At 48.5% G+C, this 18,565-nt stretch overlaps 1 protein-coding gene across 4 annotated transcripts in view; it reads right to left on the bottom strand.

Annotated features, from left to right (window-relative positions):
- Nucleotides 1-18,565, bottom strand: part of LOC138491614 (nuclear body protein SP140-like) — a 3,009,150-nt gene that overhangs the window by 1,405,604 nt on the left and 1,584,981 nt on the right. For all 4 annotated transcript variants that reach the window (XM_069618235.1, XM_069618234.1, XM_069618232.1 and 1 more), the window contains one exon: nucleotides 9,477-9,596. In XM_069618235.1, the coding sequence (XP_069474336.1) occupies nucleotides 9,477-9,596 (120 nt within the window). The remainder of the gene's footprint in view (nucleotides 1-9,476; nucleotides 9,597-18,565) is intronic.

Genomic DNA, 18,565 nt, shown 5'->3' with positions numbered 1-18,565 from the left:
AGATTAGTGAGCAGATCTTCATGGGTGTTCAGCAGTTCCCATGCCTCTGGCTGCTCCGAAGCTAGACTGATGGTCATGTAGACAACCAAAATATTCAGTGTGGAGAATAAGGAACAAGTTACTTACCTGTAACTGTTGTTCTCCAGCATGGGTCTGGCATGGATTCACATGCTCATGAATATTCCCCGTCGTCAGGCTAGGAATCCTCGGTAAAGAAAAAACCAGTATCAGTTTCGTTTCTGATCTGTCTTTCGTAGTAATAACCAATCACTGGTCTCTGCGTCATACTGACCACAGCCAATGACTGCCCTCTACCTAAGCACCGCCTCTGGCAGCCATCTTCAGATTTGGAAGCACGTGAAGTGGCAGTATGACCAAGTGAAGAGCCGCAGAGGGGTAGGCGGGAGGGTTCGCATGTGAATCCATGCCAGACCCATGCTGGAGAACAACAGTTACAGGTAAGTAACTTGTTCCTTCTCCAGCATGGGGTCTGGCATGGATTCACATGCTCATGAATAAAGAATACATAGCAGTACACACATGCACAACCACGGGAGGTGGCAAAGGCTCAACATTAAGCATTGCATCAAACTCAACATTAAGCATCTTACCTCCTCACCAGGCTCACCTCAGGCGAACAGGTTGCGCAGCACTGCTTGGCCGACCCTGGACTCCTCCCTGGAATCCCGATCGACGCAGTAGAACTTCGAGAAGGTGTGCGTCGACCTCCACGTAGCAGCCCTGCATATGTCCAGCAGGGGCACACCAGAAAGGAACGCCGTGGTAGCTGCGATCGCCCTGGTGGAATGGGCTCTCGGACGGCCGGGCAGCGGTCGGTTTGCCAACCGATGACAGTACATGATACAGCCGGAGAGCCATCTGGAAATGGAAGCCTTCGAGAGAGCCTTCCCCTGATTGACAGGTCCAAAGTTCACAAAGAGTTGTGACGTCTTCCGAAAACACTTCGTGCGGTCCACGTAGAACTTCAGCGCTCTAGCCACATCCAGCGAGTGCAAAGTCCTCTCAGCCGGCGACGAAGGCGACGGGAAGAATACAGGCAACACCAAGGGTTCGTTGAGATGGAAGTCCGACGGTACCTTGGGCATGAAGGAGGGGTGCGTCCTGAGCACTACCCTCGTGTCGTGAAAAGTCAAGTACGGGGCCTCGCAGGAAAGGGCCTGGATCTCTCCCACCCGTCGTGCGGAGGTGATGGCCACAAGAAACGCTGTCTTCCACGACAGAAACTTCAACGGGGCCGAGTGCAGAGGCTCGAACGGAGGTCCCATGAGCTTGGTCAGCACCACGTTGAGCTCCCACGCCGGGGCCGGAGCCTTCACCGGCGGGAACGATCTGAACAGTCCCTTCATGAACTCTTTCACCAGACGATGAGACCACAAGGACGTCCGTCCCGTGGTTCTGGTGTATCGGGAGATCGCAGCAAGATGAATCTTGATGGACGCGTGTGCCAGTCCAGCTTTGGCCAGCGTCAGCAGGTACGGCAGAACTTGGGGAGCCGTAATCCGTAGAGGGTTAATCTTCTGTGCGTGGCACCAGACAGAGAACCTCTTCCATTTGTGTCCGTAGCATTTAAGAGTCGAGGATGCCCTGGCCTTTGCAAGAACCTCTCTGCAGTCGGCCGGTATGTCGTATCCTCCAAACTCTAGCGCTGCAGGAACCAGGCCTGCAAGATCAGCGATTTCGGGTCGTGGTGGAGGATGGCGCCTCCTTCCCTGGAGAGCAGATCCGCGTCCACCGGCAGCTTGATTGGCGGGGACGCTGACAAGTCCAGAAGGTCCGGGAACCATATCTGCCTCGGCCACGCAGGTGCGACGAGGATCATCCTGCACCGTGACCTCTTGAGCTGGTTGACAAGCCGGATTAGCAGTGGCAAAGGAGGGAACGCGTAGAGGAACAGGCCCTCCCAGGGGAACGAGAAAGCATCGCCCATGCTCCTCGCCTGGGGAAACCTGCTGGCGAACCTCCGGCACTTGGAGTTCGTCGCCGTCGCGAACAGGTCGATCTGGGGTGTGCCCCACCGTCGGAAGAGGCGATCCACTAGATCCTGCCGTAGTTCCCACTCGTGGCACGAGCGCAGCTCCCTGCTGAGTGAGTCGGCGATGGTGTTTTTTATCCCTGCCAGATGAAACGGCACCAGAAACATCCCTTGGGCGTCTGCCCAATGCCACAGGTCCTGCGCCTCCTTGGACAGTGCTGGGGACCTGGTTCCGCCCTGTTTTCTGATGTAAAACATGGTGGTGGTGTTGTCGGTGAAGATCCTCACCACCTTGCCGTTGAGGGACGGAAGAAAGGACCTGAGGGCCCAAAACACTGCACGGAGCTCCAGGACGTTGATATGTAAGGATTTCTCCGTCGGGAGCCAAAGGCCCCTTGCGTGCAGATTTTCGGTGTGCGCTCCCCACCCTTCCAGGGAGGCATCCGTGGTCACTGTCTCCTGGTGGGCTGGGGTCTGGAAGTCCATGCCCGCCGTCAGATGCGCGCGGGTGCCCCACCACCGGATCGCTCGTCGGAAACTCTCGTCGAGTGTGATCCTTTCCTCGAAGCTGCCCGTCGTTTGGATCCAGCGCGCGTCCAGGAACTCCTGCAACGGGCGCATCCGGAGCCTGCACATGGGAATGAGGTAGATGCAGGAAGACATCATTCCGAGGAGGGACTTGATGGACCTCACCTTGGCCGCGTCGGCCACCAACATCCGCTGCACCTTGCCCAGGATGGTCCTGGTCCTCTCCTCCGACGGGGAGGCCAGAAGGGACACTGTGTTGAGCCTCGCTCCCAGAAACAGAGCGTCTTGCGCGGGTACCAGGTGGGATTTGGCGTAGTTCACGGAGAATCCCAGGTCCGTGAGAAGTTGGACGGTCCTTGCCGTGTGAACCACGGCGAGTTCCCTCGTTGTGGCTCGGATGAGCCGGTCGTCCAGGTAGGGGTAGATGTGGATCCCCTCGCGGCGCAGCTGCGCCGCCACCGGTGCGAGGCACTTGGTGAACACCCTGGGTGCCGACCGTAGACCGAAGGGGAGGGCTTTGAACTGGTAATGACGCCCTTGGACCACAAACCTGAGGAATTTTCGGTGCCCCTTTAGGATGGGAATATGGAAGTAGGCATCCTCCAAATCCAACGACGACAGGAAGTCTCCTTCCTCCAGCTGGCCCAGGACGTGCTGGAGGGTGACCATCCGGAACTTTTGCGCCTTGATGAACTTGTTCAGACGTCGCAGGTCCAGGATGGGGCGCCATCCCCCCGTCTTCTTCTTCACGAGGAAGTATCTCGAGTACACTCCGGAGCCCCGAAGCTTCTTTGGGACGAGTTCGATGGCGCCCTTCCTGAGCATCGCCTTTACCTCCAGGAGAAGTTGAGGGACGTGAAGTTCTTTCCTGGCCACGGGGGGGACGCGCGGACACCTTCTTTGAAACTCGAGCGCGTGGCCCCGGGCCAAGGCGTCCAGCACCCAACGGTCGGTGGAGATGGACTCCCACACGCTGACGAAGCTCGCCAGCCGGCCTCCCACCGGGGTGCTTCGGTGGGGGCCCGACCCCACGGCCGGTTCAATCCTGCTTGGCCGAGGCTTTGCCGCCTTGACCTCCTTGGCGACGACGGCGGGGTCCGCCAGACTTGCCTCGTCCTCTGTAGGCCTCCTGAGACGACGAGCGGGCCGCTTGACGGTAGGTGGAGAAACCGCCGCCGGAACCTTTGGAGGCGCCCTTGCCTCCGCTGCTCCGAAAGGGCGTCCGTCGTTGTTGCAGAACTCCCAGGGCCCGGCCCGTCCCAGTGTCCGCTTTAATGGCCTGAAGGGAATCGTCCACTGTTTTGCCAAACAGGTTGTTCCCATCGAAGGGCATGTCCAGGACTCTGGTCTGAACGTCTTGACGGAAGTCCGTAGCCTTGAGCCATCCACGCCGCCTAAGGCAAACGCCGTTGCCCAACTGGCGGAACCCAGTGTCGGCGATATCCGTCGCAACGGTAATGGTGTGGTCCGAAGCCACCTCACCTTCCTGCAGGATCTCCAGGGCCTCTGTCCTCTTGTCGTCCGGCAGGAAGTCCAGCAGGGGAGCCAGTTTGTACCAGAGCTCCCTGTCGTAGCGGGCCACGATAGCCAAGGTGTTGGCCGCTTTAATCGTCGTCACTGCCGACGAGATGACTCTGCGTCCCATAGCGTCCAATTTCTTTCCCTCACCGTCCGGTGGGGAAGTCGATGTGGAGGCCGCACCCCCCCCCGCTTTCTTCCTGGCCGCCGCGGAGACGACGGAGTCCGGGGTAGGCTGCGCCCGGAGGCACAGGGGGGCCGTGTCCGGGACCCGGTACTTCTTCTCGTACCGGTCTCTTCTAGCTGGCGTCGTGGAAGGGTTCTTGAGGAGGGTGAGGCCCTCATCCAAAATGTCGTCCAATAGAGGCACTGAGAGGACCGTCTTCCTCTTGGCCTCGCGCCGCTGATAAAGGAAACCTTCCTTCTTCTTCTCCTCAGGGCATAGTTGAAAAAGCTCGGATGCCCTGGAGATCATGGAGTGGAACGATCCAATCTCGTCGGGCGGAGAAGCCCTGGTGGGAGGCGACGACGGTACATCCTCGTCGTATACCTCGTTGTCCGTACCCGTCGCTGCCGTGTCAGTCCCCGTATCATCCCCTCGGGTGGACGGGGAGGAGGGCTGGAAGGGGCGCGACGGCTGAAAAGGAGGCGGAGGGTGGATCCTTCTTTTCTTGGTAGGGGGAACACCAGAAGGTCCCGGTTCTGGGTCCCCCGACGGGAGAGGTTCCGTCGGCAACGGTAGTCTCGTCCTTATCTCTGAGCATAAGGACTGTATAGCCAACAAAATGGCCGCCGAGTTGTCTCGCGGCGCTGGCAGAGGGGTATCCGACGGGCGATCAGGGGCCCCGTCGGTACCCTCGACGATGTCGTCGTCACCTGCGTCGGGATCCATCCCGACGGGTCGGTCTTCTTCCACGCCGAGGCCGTGGCTTAAGACTTTGACCAGCTCCTCCTTCGAGGTTGAGGCCGAATCTACGACGACGCCCTGCCCCCCCTTTTTCTTCCCCACGGGGGATTTCACGGGGGTCCTATCGATGGGCACAAAAGATGACTCCCTCCGAGGTGGCAGGGAGACTCTGAGCCCCGAGGTCGCCACCACTGGTGTAGCCTGCACAGGCTGAGCCAGGGCCGCCGCGACAGTTTCGATAGAGGCCTTGGCCGGATGGATTAAGGCCTTCACCACCTTAGGTGCGCTCACCGCCTTATCCTTGAGGGGGGACACCGCCTCGCTCCCCCTCCGATGGGGCCTTCGAGCTCGACCGGGGCCTCTCCAGGAGCTTCGCCGGGTGCTCGGCCTTCCTCTTACCCGACCCAGAGCGTTGGCTCGTGGGGCCTCTCCAGTTGATGGTGCCGGGGAGGGTGCGCCCTGCCTGGCGCCCGTAGAGCCCAACCGTTTCGGCGCTCCCGGTGCCAGCGGACTCGCGGTGCTTGGCCTTATGTTGGACCCCCGTCGCCGGGGCGTCCTCAAAGGTCCTAGAAGACCGCTCAGATTTCTTCTTCTTCTTCTCGCCGGACGGGCTCTTCCCTTCTAGCCAGTTGGCGAGACGTTGATGGCGGTCCTTCATGGTCCGCTCCGACATGTTGCCGCAAAACGCACAGTCCTTCTCCACGTGCGTCTTGTCCTCATGTAGGCAGTAGAGACAAAAGGAGTGTTCGTCCTCCTTGAAGACGTTCTGCAGCTGGCATCCAGGGCAGACCCTGAACAGCTTTCCGGGCGTCGAGCTTACCTTCTCCTGGGCCATGACCGGGCCTGAGAAACTTCTGGAGTCCTCCAAAAGCGTAGCTCGACGAATCTTCACCCTTGAGGGGCGCAGACGAATCCGACACGGGTCCCCGTTGATCGGATAGAGAGTCGGTGGAGCTTGAGGCTCTTTTGACCGAAAAAATGAAGTTTTTGAGAAAAAAACGTGAAAAAAATAGCACTAACGCTCGAGAGCAATTGCACGAGGATCCCAACACATGAACGTGCGGTAAAAATCTGAAGATGGCTGCCAGAGGCGGTGCTTAGGTAGAGGGCAGTCATTGGCTGTGGTCAGTATGACGCAGAGACCAGTGATTGGTTATTACTACGAAAGACAGATCAGAAACGAAACTGATACTGGTTGTTTCTTTACCGAGGATTCCCAGCCTGACGACGGGGAATATTCATGAGCATGTGAATCCATGCCAGACCCCATGCTGGAGAAACTGGGAGATGGACAGCTTTTCCAGGAGTTTGCTCAGGAAAGGAGTGATAGAGATCAGGCAATAGTTTGCCGGACGGGTAGGATCAGCACAAGGCTTTTTAAGGAGGGGGTGCACAAGGGAGTGCTTGAGGAGAGAGGGGAAAGATCCAGTGGCAAAAGAGTGATTGCAGAAATTGGCCAAGGCTTGAGCGAGGGTGTCAATGTGGTCTTTGATGGTTCTGGAGAAGCAGGGGAGCACCTGTTTGGACAACACTTTCATAGATCGGACTAGTCTAGAAACATCATCAGGTGTTGTCGGATAGAAGAAAGGAGGAGGAGAGAGGGGGGCCAAGAGGGGTAGAGGGAGAGGAGGAGGAGGAGAGAGAGGACAGAATGTCCCGAGTTTTAGTGGTGAAGTGAAAAGCCACAGCTGTGCAGAGGGATTGGCCAGCTCCTTGCAGATTGTAAAGAGTTTGGCTTTGTTTTTAGAGGCCCCAGAGATGTGGGCTTGGATGTGGGCTTTCTTCTTGGACAGGACAGAGTCTGTATTGCCTTTAGAACAGGCAGCAGGCCAGTTTGTCAGAGGATGCGCCCAAAGACCTCCACTTCCTCTCAGCCACCCTGCATGCATCAGGCGGTTTCTCATGACAGGATCAAAGCATGTAATTGCAAATGTGGTGGTTGGAGGGGTCAAAAAGAATCTATTTGAGAAGCAACATGTGCTATCAGAGACAAACATTAACCTAACCTAAAAACCAAAGGAAAATCAGTACTAGGCCGATCTTTTCAAAATCTGAAAGGAGCTGGCCAATACTGCTGCAGTCTCTACCTCTCCTGTTCCCTCCCAGGTCCTCTGCACAACGTTGGCCTTCATTTCACCACTAAAACTCAGGACATCCTGTCCACCATCTCTTCCTCTACCTCCTCTTCCTCCTCTACCACTCATGGCCCGTTTGAGGCAGTCTCTCCTCCTTTCCCCTGTTCACCCCTAACAATGTTTCTAGACAAGTCCAATCTATGAAAGTCTCATCAAAGCAGGTTCTCCCCTGTTCATCCAGAACAATCAAGGACCACATCGACACCCTTGGATGATTTCTGCAATCACTCCTTTGCCACTGGAACTTTCCCCTACCCCTTAAGTACTCTCTTGTACACCCCTTTCTAAAGAAGCCCTCAGCCGATCCTTCCTCTCTGGCTAACTATCGCCCGATCTCCATCAATCCTTTCCTGGGCAAACTCTAGGAAAAGCTGGCCTTCTTCCAGCTTAATCTACATACTGAATCTGTTGGTTGCCTCCACGACCACCAGTCTGACTTCAGAGCTGCCAGAAGGATGGAAACTGCTCTCCTGAATACCCGTGAAGACATGCTCTCCAATCTTGACTCTAACATCCCTTCTGTCCTCGTTATCCTTGACCTGTCCTCTGCTTTTGACATGGTCAACCATGCCATTCTGCTCAATCGTCTCCAGGACAACCTTGGTATTACTGATCATGCCCTGGCCTGGATGACCTCCTCTCTCACCGACTGACCCTCTCCGGTCCAACGGGGACTTTCCTCTCTTATATCCCTCTCTCTACTTGTGGGGTTCCCCAGGGGTCTAACCTCTCTCCCTGGCTCTTCAACCACTACCTGGCACCTCTTGCCCACTGCATCGCTACTTTCTGCTCTAATTTTCAATCTTATGCGGATGACACTCAGCTCTCTTTCAGGCTCCCCTTAGCCACCTCTACTTCTTCTCTCATACCAGACTGTCTGGCCGAAATTCAGGAATGGTATGCCGACAATGATCTCTCCCTTAATGCCAGTAAGACTGAGATACTCCTCATTGGGACACCCGCTCCCTCCTTTCCTCTCTCTCTCTATGGCCGCCCACTCTGGGCCTCTTCCTGCTCCTTCCTGTGAGGCTAAGAACCTTGCTGTCATCTTCGACTCCACCCTCTCCTTCTCTCCTCACATCTCTGACGTCTCTAAGAAGTCAAACTATCAGCTGCACCTCCTCAGAGGTATTCCTCTGTTTCTCACTTTCGTCCAGAGCTCTGGTCCTCTCTAGGCTGGACTATTGCAACAGCCTCTTTGTAAATATTCCTGCCTCTACTCTTTGACCTTTACAACTTATCCAGAACAGGAATGCAAGACTTGTCCTTGGCCTCAAGCCCAGGGATCATATCTCTCCAGCTCTGAAATCGCTTCACTGGCTCCCAGTGGCTGCAAGGATCAACTTCAAGACTGTCTGCATTGTCCACAAAGCTTTCTGGGGCCTGGGACCGCTCTACCTCCAACTTTCTCTTCCAAACCATCTTCCTTTCCGAGATCTTCGCTTACCCACCTCCAACTCTCTGAGGGTCAGACACTTCTCCAAGCAAAGAGTTGGGGGCAGATCTATCTCCTTGGCTGGGGCCTCCCTCTGGAACAGCCTCCCTGCCTCTCTCAAACTTGAGCAGAACCACCTTGAGTTCCGGAAGCAACTCAAGACCTTACTTTTCTCTTCCACTTTCTCTCTTCCTCTCCCCTGCTGATGCAGCTGACTGCTCCGCAAACTGGTCACCTGGACACCCTCTGAACTCTGGTCCAGGCTCCTGCATGTCCAGTTGCCCTTAAACTACCTCCGGGCTCCCCAGCACGTAAGGTTCTGTATCTGTATCAGTCTCTTCTCTCTGCACTTATGAGCCACTTATGAGTCACCCGCTGGCTGCACTTGTGAGTTAACTGCACTTCCCCTGGCCCCTCCCCCTGGCACTTCTCCCCTTGCCTCTTCCCCGCACTTTCGCGATCTGAATGACACAAAGCCTAGTAAGATTGTTTTTTATCCTCCCTTGTTTCCCCCTCCTTGTCGTGCCTAGAAACACTTGTGTACAGGCGCATAATAAATGCCACATCATATCATAGTCACTGTGAGGACTACCCCGATGCTGTTAAAAGCATTAATGCAAGAGCTGTGGCAGTGGATGCCATGGAAAGAGGGACGTGTGACTTCTACCCCAAAATCCAGATGCTAAGTGCAAAAATGTGGTCTTTAAGTAAGTAATGAGTACAAAGAAACAATATAAAACAACTGAATATTCACAAAGTGTAGTAAGAGCTGGAGAAAACGGCCATTGAATTTGGAGTCTAATTAGGGTTTTCAAGATCTGTGCCTGTCTTAGACATAAGCACATATTGTCCAGGAAGTATTCTTCTGCCATTGGTTTGCATGTTTTGTAATGAAAGAGGATTCATGTTCATTCATAACAAATAAACAAATAGGATTATTTTCTGAAACACTCTTACGACCTGTTGCAAAGCGACTTTTGTGGAGTTCTCCGCAGACCAATCCGCAAGCAACCGGGAATTTTTCAGATGCAAATAGTTTCTTCTGATAATTTGTCAGTTCAACAGAAGACAGACGGCTTCCTGTAAGTGAAAAGGGAGTGTGTGACTTGATTAGATAGTGAAAATTCATCTTCAAAAAAGAATGGCAAGTACAGAGGCCAAGGCACGAAGATCCAATATCAATACTGAAACGGCCAGACCAACCCTTTCCTACATGGACTCTTTGCATCCAACTGCATTTTTTTCCAGTGTACACATTCCACTGTACCAGGCTATACCTTTCAACATGCACAAACATATACCCTCAAAGCACACACAAACACACAACCTCCATGTCTCCCAGGTTGTACCTAAAGGCTAATCCCTCCACTACACACATGAAAGCACACAATTGCATCTAGCAGTTCTCATCCTCACACAGCTGGCTTTCTAAACTAATCTCTTTCATAATTCACACATGGAATACATGCCCTTTATGATGATCCATACCACCACACACACAGCCAACAGACACAGACACACCTAAATGTAACGTTCAATACTGTACAGTTTTTCAAGCTAAGCTACCCTTCCAACTATGCGTATACACCATGACATCCGTTCCAAGAACTCCTCCATCATACATATCCTGTAAACGAACCCCACCCAACACATACACACAGCTGTCCAAGAAAATCTCCATCTAAATGAAATAAGCTCTAGGGTTAGCTCTTCTTCCAAGCACACATACAGTCTGCAGTACCAAGCAATCCTTTCATCCATATCTACAGAGAATACCTTCCAGCCTAAGCCACAATTTCCATGTTGGGTCCGTATTCTACTTTCTGAACCCCTTTTGCTCGGAGGTCAGTACCATTTAAACTTGCTGAGAGTAGCTCCCTTGGCAAAAGAGCTACCTGTTTTTGCAATAGTGCTGCAAACTCCAACCTGTTCTTGTTTAGTGCTGGAAGCAGTCACCTTAACACATTATTGTCCTGTGTTCTACAGTAGTGCAGCTAATCTCGGAATATGTGTGTTCATGATATGTTTCTTTTTAGGAATTCAGACCTTTCTTCAATTCACTTTCAAAGTTTTATTTCGGCACACACCTTAAAGGCAATTTTTAGAACACAATACTTCATATAAATATAAAAATCAATGTATATAAAATACGCTACATCAAAATATACAATGTACCAGAGCACTAGATTTCTTATAGTTGTATCACAGTTTAATCTTTAGTTCACACATTAATAAGGTTCTGAATGAGCAGCCCCTGTCAGTTAAAAGTTCAGACTAAAATGTTTGTTTTTAAAGCTGTCTACAAGACTATTAGCTGGATATAATTCAAAAAAAGGCTGATAGACATTTATTAAAACCAACATTCTTTAAGATTAGAGTAATCGTTCGGAACCTAATATCTCTATAAGCTAGGCAAAAAAAGAACATATGAAGGCTGCAATCTAATTTCTTTAAAAACAACGGACAATTATGTGTCACCTAGATGTCTCCATACCATTTACTTTTAACAGCATTTACAGGTAGACAATTAAAATGCCATTTCGTTATTAAGATACCATCTTTGAGGTAAGCAGAGTAGTTTGCTTGCATTCGACAATTTGACATTTTTTAACTAAATTATAAGTTAGTTATTAGAGAGCCTTCCATGGCCTGTCTTCTACCATTTAGGTCAAATGTAACATACCCAAAAGATTTACAACCATTCTATCATCCAAAACAACAAATCAGCCCAATCACCTACAGAGTTGCCAGATTTTTCAAGATGTTTTTGTATCACAGAGTATGTTTTCTCTTTGGGTTATTCCAGAGATCACATACTGTGTTATGTGTAAGAATGGCTTTAAGAAACAATATCATACCTTTATTCAAAAATTCTTAATGTAGATTTGTCCTAGTTCTCTGTGAACACTGTATGTGGGGCAGAGGGTGGTACGACCAAAATATATTTTTTTAAACTAAGTTCTCTAAAATCTGTCATGAAGTCACACTGTTCCCACTATATATAGCATCACTAAGTGCAATTGCTTTGGGAAGCACTTCATATATCTTCAGAATTGAATCTATCGGTTGTGCCTTAAAGGTTATACAAAAGCGGAAAATACCAGCAAATGGCTGACATTTTTAATGTGCTTTAACATTTAGGTTTTCTGAAAACATTATCCCGAGATAATCAAACTCTGGAACAGTAGGCATAGTCACTTTCCTGAATTAAAAAAAAGGAGCAGTATCATTTGGCCCCAGGACCAAACCTCAGCGATCCCCATTGTTTTGGATCAACTTTTGAATCCAAGTTCTTAATAAAAAACCATGTAGTTCATTATCAAATTTTGCACAGCACAGGGTGTTCATCGATAATGAACCATCATCATATTATACAGTCAGTAGTGGTGTATGGTGTAGTCTATGACCATCAAACTCTTGATTTACAAGGTACTCAGATATTCCATTCATGTATAAATTAAATAACATAGTGCCAAGACACAGCCCTGTCTCACGCCACAAGTTTATTTTTGGAAAGCTTCTTGTTAAAAAGCCTTTTTAGCATATCTTCCTGCAGCACAGTTTGACTCATCTAAAGAAAAGAATAAAGACAACAGCCTGCTAGGGCTATCCATGGAATATAAAGTTATCCACGGCTTTCATCTACAAACAGAGTCAAAGGCTAGACTGAGTTCCAAAAAGGCCATGAAAACTAGCTCCATGTTAATAAAAATGGATTTTCCTACAATAATATACAAATTAGGGCTTTGATGCAATATGCCATGACCATCTCTAAAATCCAATTGTGAAAAGCTTAACAGATCTTTACTTTGACTCAATATTCCGATGTACTGAGGATCATTTTTCTAAATAGCTGAAAGGAAGTATCCAGTAGGGAAATTGGGCGATAGTTATTAGGGGACGACTGTCCCCTTTTTCATATATTGTAACTATGACAGCCGATTTTTAGGATACATGCTAAGTGTTGAATAGAATCACTGCGTCAAATATATTGATCAAATCTGCTGCCCAAATGTCAGACAGTATTTCATAAAATTCAACCAGGACATTGTTTTTCATATGCCTAAGAGCAGCATTAACTTCAGAGAGCAATATTGTAATTGAAGAACCACATTCTTCAAAGTCTCTAATTAGTAACTAATAACACTGCTGTGGGTGATTGGACAATATAGTTTTCAATTTTATTCAGATTCCTAAACCCTTGTCTATAAGTGACCAGTTGCCAAAACAACCTACTGTTATTCACACTAGCAGCTTCCTGTAACTCAGCCTAAGCGTGCTTGCTTTAGATTTTTCCTTACACTCTAGGGCATTCTTACAGGCTACACAGGCTACAAGCTACACGGGCACAACAAACAAGTAGCAGGTTACGGCTCGATGCATTCAGTGAAACTAAAAGAGCCAATGTTAAAGATCTGCACTCTCTGTCAAACCAAGAGCTACTAGTTCCCAGTTTTCCAAGCAGAAAGCCAGTCCCTTCTGTGATGTTTAGAAAGGATGTTACCAGCACAAAGGGGTCTTGCAGATTAAGTAAATAATGTTTAAGATTACTAAGGGGTTTTTGAAACATATTATGTACAAAAGCATCGTTATGAATTCAAGACCACTTCAGGTATCGTCCATTATTGGCTAGATTACCAATCAATGCATTTGCTTCCCTAGTGCACTACTTCCAAGAAAGAGTGCTCACGTAAGGGCTCAGTGGTCGCTTTCTAGTTGCGGTCTAATTTTGTAACTTTTAATTAAATACCAGTGAGCAACACAGACACAAAAGTAATTTGTTGTCGATGAGCCTCCATGACCATTAAAGGTTTAATCCCCATGGAAAGTCAAAGCGCTTTATCATCTGCACGTGGGTGTATAATCACAGGTGCAGGGATTCCTTTTATTCTTCCTTATCAAAATGATTTTCAGGAATGTTTTGGACTATTTTACATTAAAATCACCAACAATTAAAAAGAAAGATTTTGAGTCTTGCCATTTCATGAAATCAGACTCTAGTAAACTAATAAGATCAGTAATAGTTTACAATTGAGATTGACAAGTATTCTGGTCCAACTACAAACAGCAATTGAACAAAAGGTACATTCACATAAGTATCTTCTTCTCATGGAAACTCATTTGCTAAAAGTATAGCAAGGCCTCATGTGTTACGGCCCTGCAATTTTTCTGTGCCAGGCCTCTTACCGTTTAAAAACCCATCTAGTGGGTGGGTCTATTACCCAACTCTTCTGGAGACAGACTATAGAATTCTTTAAAAAAAAGGTTCACTACGTCTGGGTTTTCCAAGGAAGAGATTTTAACTTACAGCCTATTATGGTATCAGTCCTATTTCATAATGTCTTTCATTTAAATTAGATACAATGGTAGGCCATTGAATGATCAATCCTGGGCCGAGCTACGTTAGACGGTTTCACATGTTTAGAGACTGGCTATTTCAACTGGTGGCCTTTTCACCTTGGTGTTTTGATTGCAGCTGTTTTTACAGCATTTTTTTTTAAATGGGGGTGTTCCCCTCAACACCCCTCCAACTCACCCCACCACCTCACCCTGCCACCCACCATCCCCCAATTCCCTAACACAAACAAACAACAAATATACAATTTGTTTTTAAAATGGTGCAAAAACACTCCGGATGAAAACACCATGGGGAAAATAGCCACTGCGAAAAACGGTAAGCGTATCAGACATATCAGCTAGGTGTTTGGTTAGTCAGTCTTCTTCTTTTAAGGTGGACAGTGGTGTAAAATGATTTTGCAATAATCTCTGTAATGGTGTTCACAACCATACATTTTTTCAAGTCTGTTGATCAGGTGAATCTTTTTGCCCAGAGGGATTTGCATACAAAAATCGCAAAGGTTTTAGAATAATTGAATTATTCCTTTTAGTGTTGTACATCAAATTAGAATTCATTTAATATGATCCCCGATATTGGCACGTACCCACAATTAAATCATCTGTGATGATTTTGATGTTAGGTCCAACCCCATGCACCCGTCTCGTCACTAAGATATCCCATGGGTTAATCAAAGAGCCCTGAATGCTAGTGTTACATCCATGTATAACTTTATTGATCAATGAAATAATGTTCTCAGATTGATTAGCCAAAAGAGAGAGAACCTTTTTCAAGACCACGACTTAAGGCTTGCTGTTGGGGGGAGATTCAATTAAGTCATTGCAGGATGAACACTTGTTTTTCCCTGAGGCAGCTTAGAGTTGATATATGAAACTTCAAATATATTTCTCCAGGTTTAGGCAATGTGGTCTTTGGATTTCACGTTTAATCTGCTCTTTTTCACCAGCTAGGTCAAAACGATGAACATGGGCGGACTGGATAGTGGCCTGACAAGCCACATATAGTGTTGAATTTGTAGAGGAGTAGGTATTACCATATAAGTATGTACATTGGAGTAAAAGGACATTCCTTTTTCTAGCTCCCTCAATCTATGCATGAACATTTTTAGATGGTCAGGTACTGTCATTTTGTGATGAACTTTACAGAGTCATCACTAAACCCCAGCGTAAAATGTCCCTCCCATGTGGCCAGGGGAAGGCAGCTGCTACCTGATCCTAATACTGGGGGTGGCATCATGAGGGAGGATCACATGGCAGGAGATGGCTATCAGGGGGAAGTGCCATTTGGAATAGGGTTATCTTACTACTGTATATTCTTTCCCTCCTCTGACTCCTTCTCATTAGATGTTGCAGCACTGTAATGCCCAGTGGATACGCCATTTTGGAGATGTCCATCTTCTTCAATCTGGTTGTCTTTTATACTGTGTAGTCTGTGGTGATTGGAGTGCTTCTAGTCTGTTTTTGGATGGACAAATCAGTTGCTCTCTTTTATGTGACTCACTTGCTCCACCTCGTGATACCCTCTAATTATCATGAATCTGTCTTACGTAACAGTATTGCTGCAACACACCGCGGAGGAGGGCAGGAGCCCCAAGTCTCGAGAGACCAGGAGCTGCACCAACAACACAGGACCAGCCGTGCACCGCATCTCCTCGACACCCAGGAAATATCATTTAATCATCTGAACGTATATGTATGCGCCTTGAGCATACCAGCACCTTTTATGCAGCACCCGCATGCCGTGCATTTCCTTGAAATCGAAGTGTACCGCATTGCTCGCATCGCCTGACCCTGGCAGATTCTTCCGCCTGACCTTGCAATGGCGGGCGCATCGCGGCACCAGAGTGAGGCTCTGGCCGCGTGGCTTTGTTGCTGAGCAACCGAAGCTCTTTGTATTGATCCACATCCGTCGGCAGGCGGAAACGCCCGCCACACGACGACGGCCCATACAAAGGCCCCTGTTTGCCCCCTGTTCGCGACATGGAGCGGCAAGGAGCAGATTAGGAGCTCCCCTCGCCTGCTACTGGCGCCTCTGCCATCTTGTCTACCAGTCCCGCTAGCACCACGTTCTACCACCAATAAGGTAACTCTAATTATCAACGCTATTCCAACACCTTTGCTACCATCATTGTCTCCCTACAAAAAGCTTATGAACACTAAGACATTGCTTAAGTACGCACACCTGCTTTCTGAACCTCCGTATACTATTTACTTAGCCTATCTCACTTGTCTTACATGCGCCCTTCAGACTAGGCCTGCCTGTTGGGCTGCAACCCACTTTACCCGCTATTTTTGAATCAGAGGTGCTTTATGGATTCTAGCCCTCTTGCCACATTTGAACCAATTGATGCACCATGCATGTTTAGCCTCTTTGCCATGTTTCAAATTTAGAAGCATTTTTAGCCTCTTTGCCATGTTTCCAATTTAGATGCATTTAGCCTCTTCGCCATGTTTCAAATTTAGATGCATTTAGCCTCTTTGCCACGTTTCAAATTTAGATGCATTTCAGCCTCTTTGCCATGTATCAAATTTAGATAGCAACCCTAGTGCATTTATTCACATTGTGGAACTCCATCCCAGGTCCATACTAGAATTGCAAATTGGCCTAACTGGCGCCAACTAAGCCGAGCCCTAACCCACCTATACTCTCACCACTACTTAGAATGTGTCCATCTACTACTAGTTTGCTTGCCTGTGTCTTCATCGTCCTGAACATTGCAATTCAGCTTAAGATGGCACCACATTCACCCAACACGCCTTCTCCTACTATGCTTATCGACCAGGCACCCTACCTAGACACAATCAACCATCAGTTACTACCCACCAGTCTCCGCACTACCACAGATAGAAACCTACGACTTAGAGCTAGACTATCTAAAATTTACGAGCCTCTCGCCCGCTTACTGCCTACTTCACAGAAGTCCATAGAGCAGCCGCCTCGATCTAGTTCCCATAATAAAACTTCTAATCCACCCCACAACTTCACCCCTAGATCCCTGCACAACCTCCCCAGTCAGGGCACTCGCGAATTAACACAAGACAAACGTCACATAACTACTACCAAAAACACAACTACTATCAAAAACACAGCTAGCCCTAAAATCAAGGGAGCCCCGATCAATGCCAGATCCCTAGTAGCTTAATGCTATCGAAATCGCAGACTTGATCCTTAAAGACGATCTTGATTTCCTCGCTATTACCGAGACTTGGCTACACCCTGCAGCAGGCCCCATGCTCATGCTAGCAGTCCCAGATAACTATTCCATCCTGAGGCAAGATCGCCCCAACTCCAGAGGAGGGGGTGTCACCATTATACACAAATGTAGTCTATCCATGAGACTAGCAACTCCCACCAATGCCCGCTCTTGTGAAACTATCAGTCAAAGTCCCACTCACTAATACCCAAACCCTCAATATCCATTTGATCTACCGCCCACCAGGCCCCATCGGCACCTTTGATGAAGACCTTAATGCCATTCTATCTAGCAATGTTAAAAGCTTGTCTCAAATTCTCACCCTGGAGGACTTTAACATGGGCTATAATGACCCGGCAGACCTAACAGCCAGCAATATAGTCACCACTCTTGCTGAACTAGGATTTGCGCAAAGAAGTATGGCACCTACCCATTCGAAAGGTAGAATACTTGATTGGGTGGCCGACCACAATTGCCTAGCGAACATCAGCAATATCTCACCACTAATCTGGACCGACCACCACCTGGTATCGTTCTTGTTATCCACCGACAGACCCCCACCTCCGCCCATCACAACGGCCCCCCCTACTCTCAGCAGAAACAAGAAGAACAATACACCAGAAAGACTCATCCCGAATTTACTCCCCATACTTAACACACTGTCGGACAACTTGGATCCGGAGATCCTAGTTGATGAATATAACAAGGTCATGGTTGCATCATTGGACCTCATCGCCCCTCTTAAACTTAGACCGAGTAAACCGAAAACGCACCTCAACAAATGGTACACACCATTCCTCAAAAACCTAAGGCAGCAAAAGAGAAACTGCAAGGCTACCTGGAAAAAATCCCCTTCAGCCGCAAACGAACTCAAACAGTCCAAAATAGCCGCACTTTATAAAAAAGAAATCTACATGGCCAAACGAACATCCTTTGACTCTCGTATATCCCAAGATAAATCTAACATGAAAAAACTCGTCTCCATACTTAAAGAAGTTGAAACCCCTATACTACCTCCTGATACCTGCACCAAAGATAAAAACTGGTGCTCAGAAATTCAAAATGCCCTGGCTAATAAGATCGTGACCCTTCAAAGCAAAATTTCTAAAAAAAAAAAGCTAAAATTTCAAAAAAGCTGCCCTAAAAGACACGCTCCCATCCAAAAGTCCGGATAAGTGCATGACCACAGATCCCTCCCGCTTCAAGTTCTCTAAAGTCAATTCTCTTGACGTGGAAAAAATTATCCTGTCTTTGAAACCCTCCAATTGCCAGGCAGACCTGTGCCCAGCTGAGCTTATCAAAGATGCGACCCATGCCCTGTCACCTTTCATCACTAAACTGATCAATGCTTCTTTTACCACTGGCTCCATCCCTACAAATCTAAAACAATCCTGGGTACTTCCATTACTAAAAAAACCTACCCTTGATCCAGCCATACCCACAAATTACCGACCCATAACGACTGTTCCTTTCCTACTAAAAATCCTAGACAAGGTCGCC

Source organism: Ambystoma mexicanum, chromosome 10 (genome assembly GCF_040938575.1).
Source record: "Ambystoma mexicanum isolate Mex_15411 chromosome 10, UKY_AmexF1_1, whole genome shotgun sequence".
Lineage (NCBI taxonomy): Eukaryota > Metazoa > Chordata > Amphibia > Caudata > Ambystomatidae > Ambystoma > Ambystoma mexicanum.
This window is presented reverse-complemented; position numbering and strand designations above follow the sequence as displayed.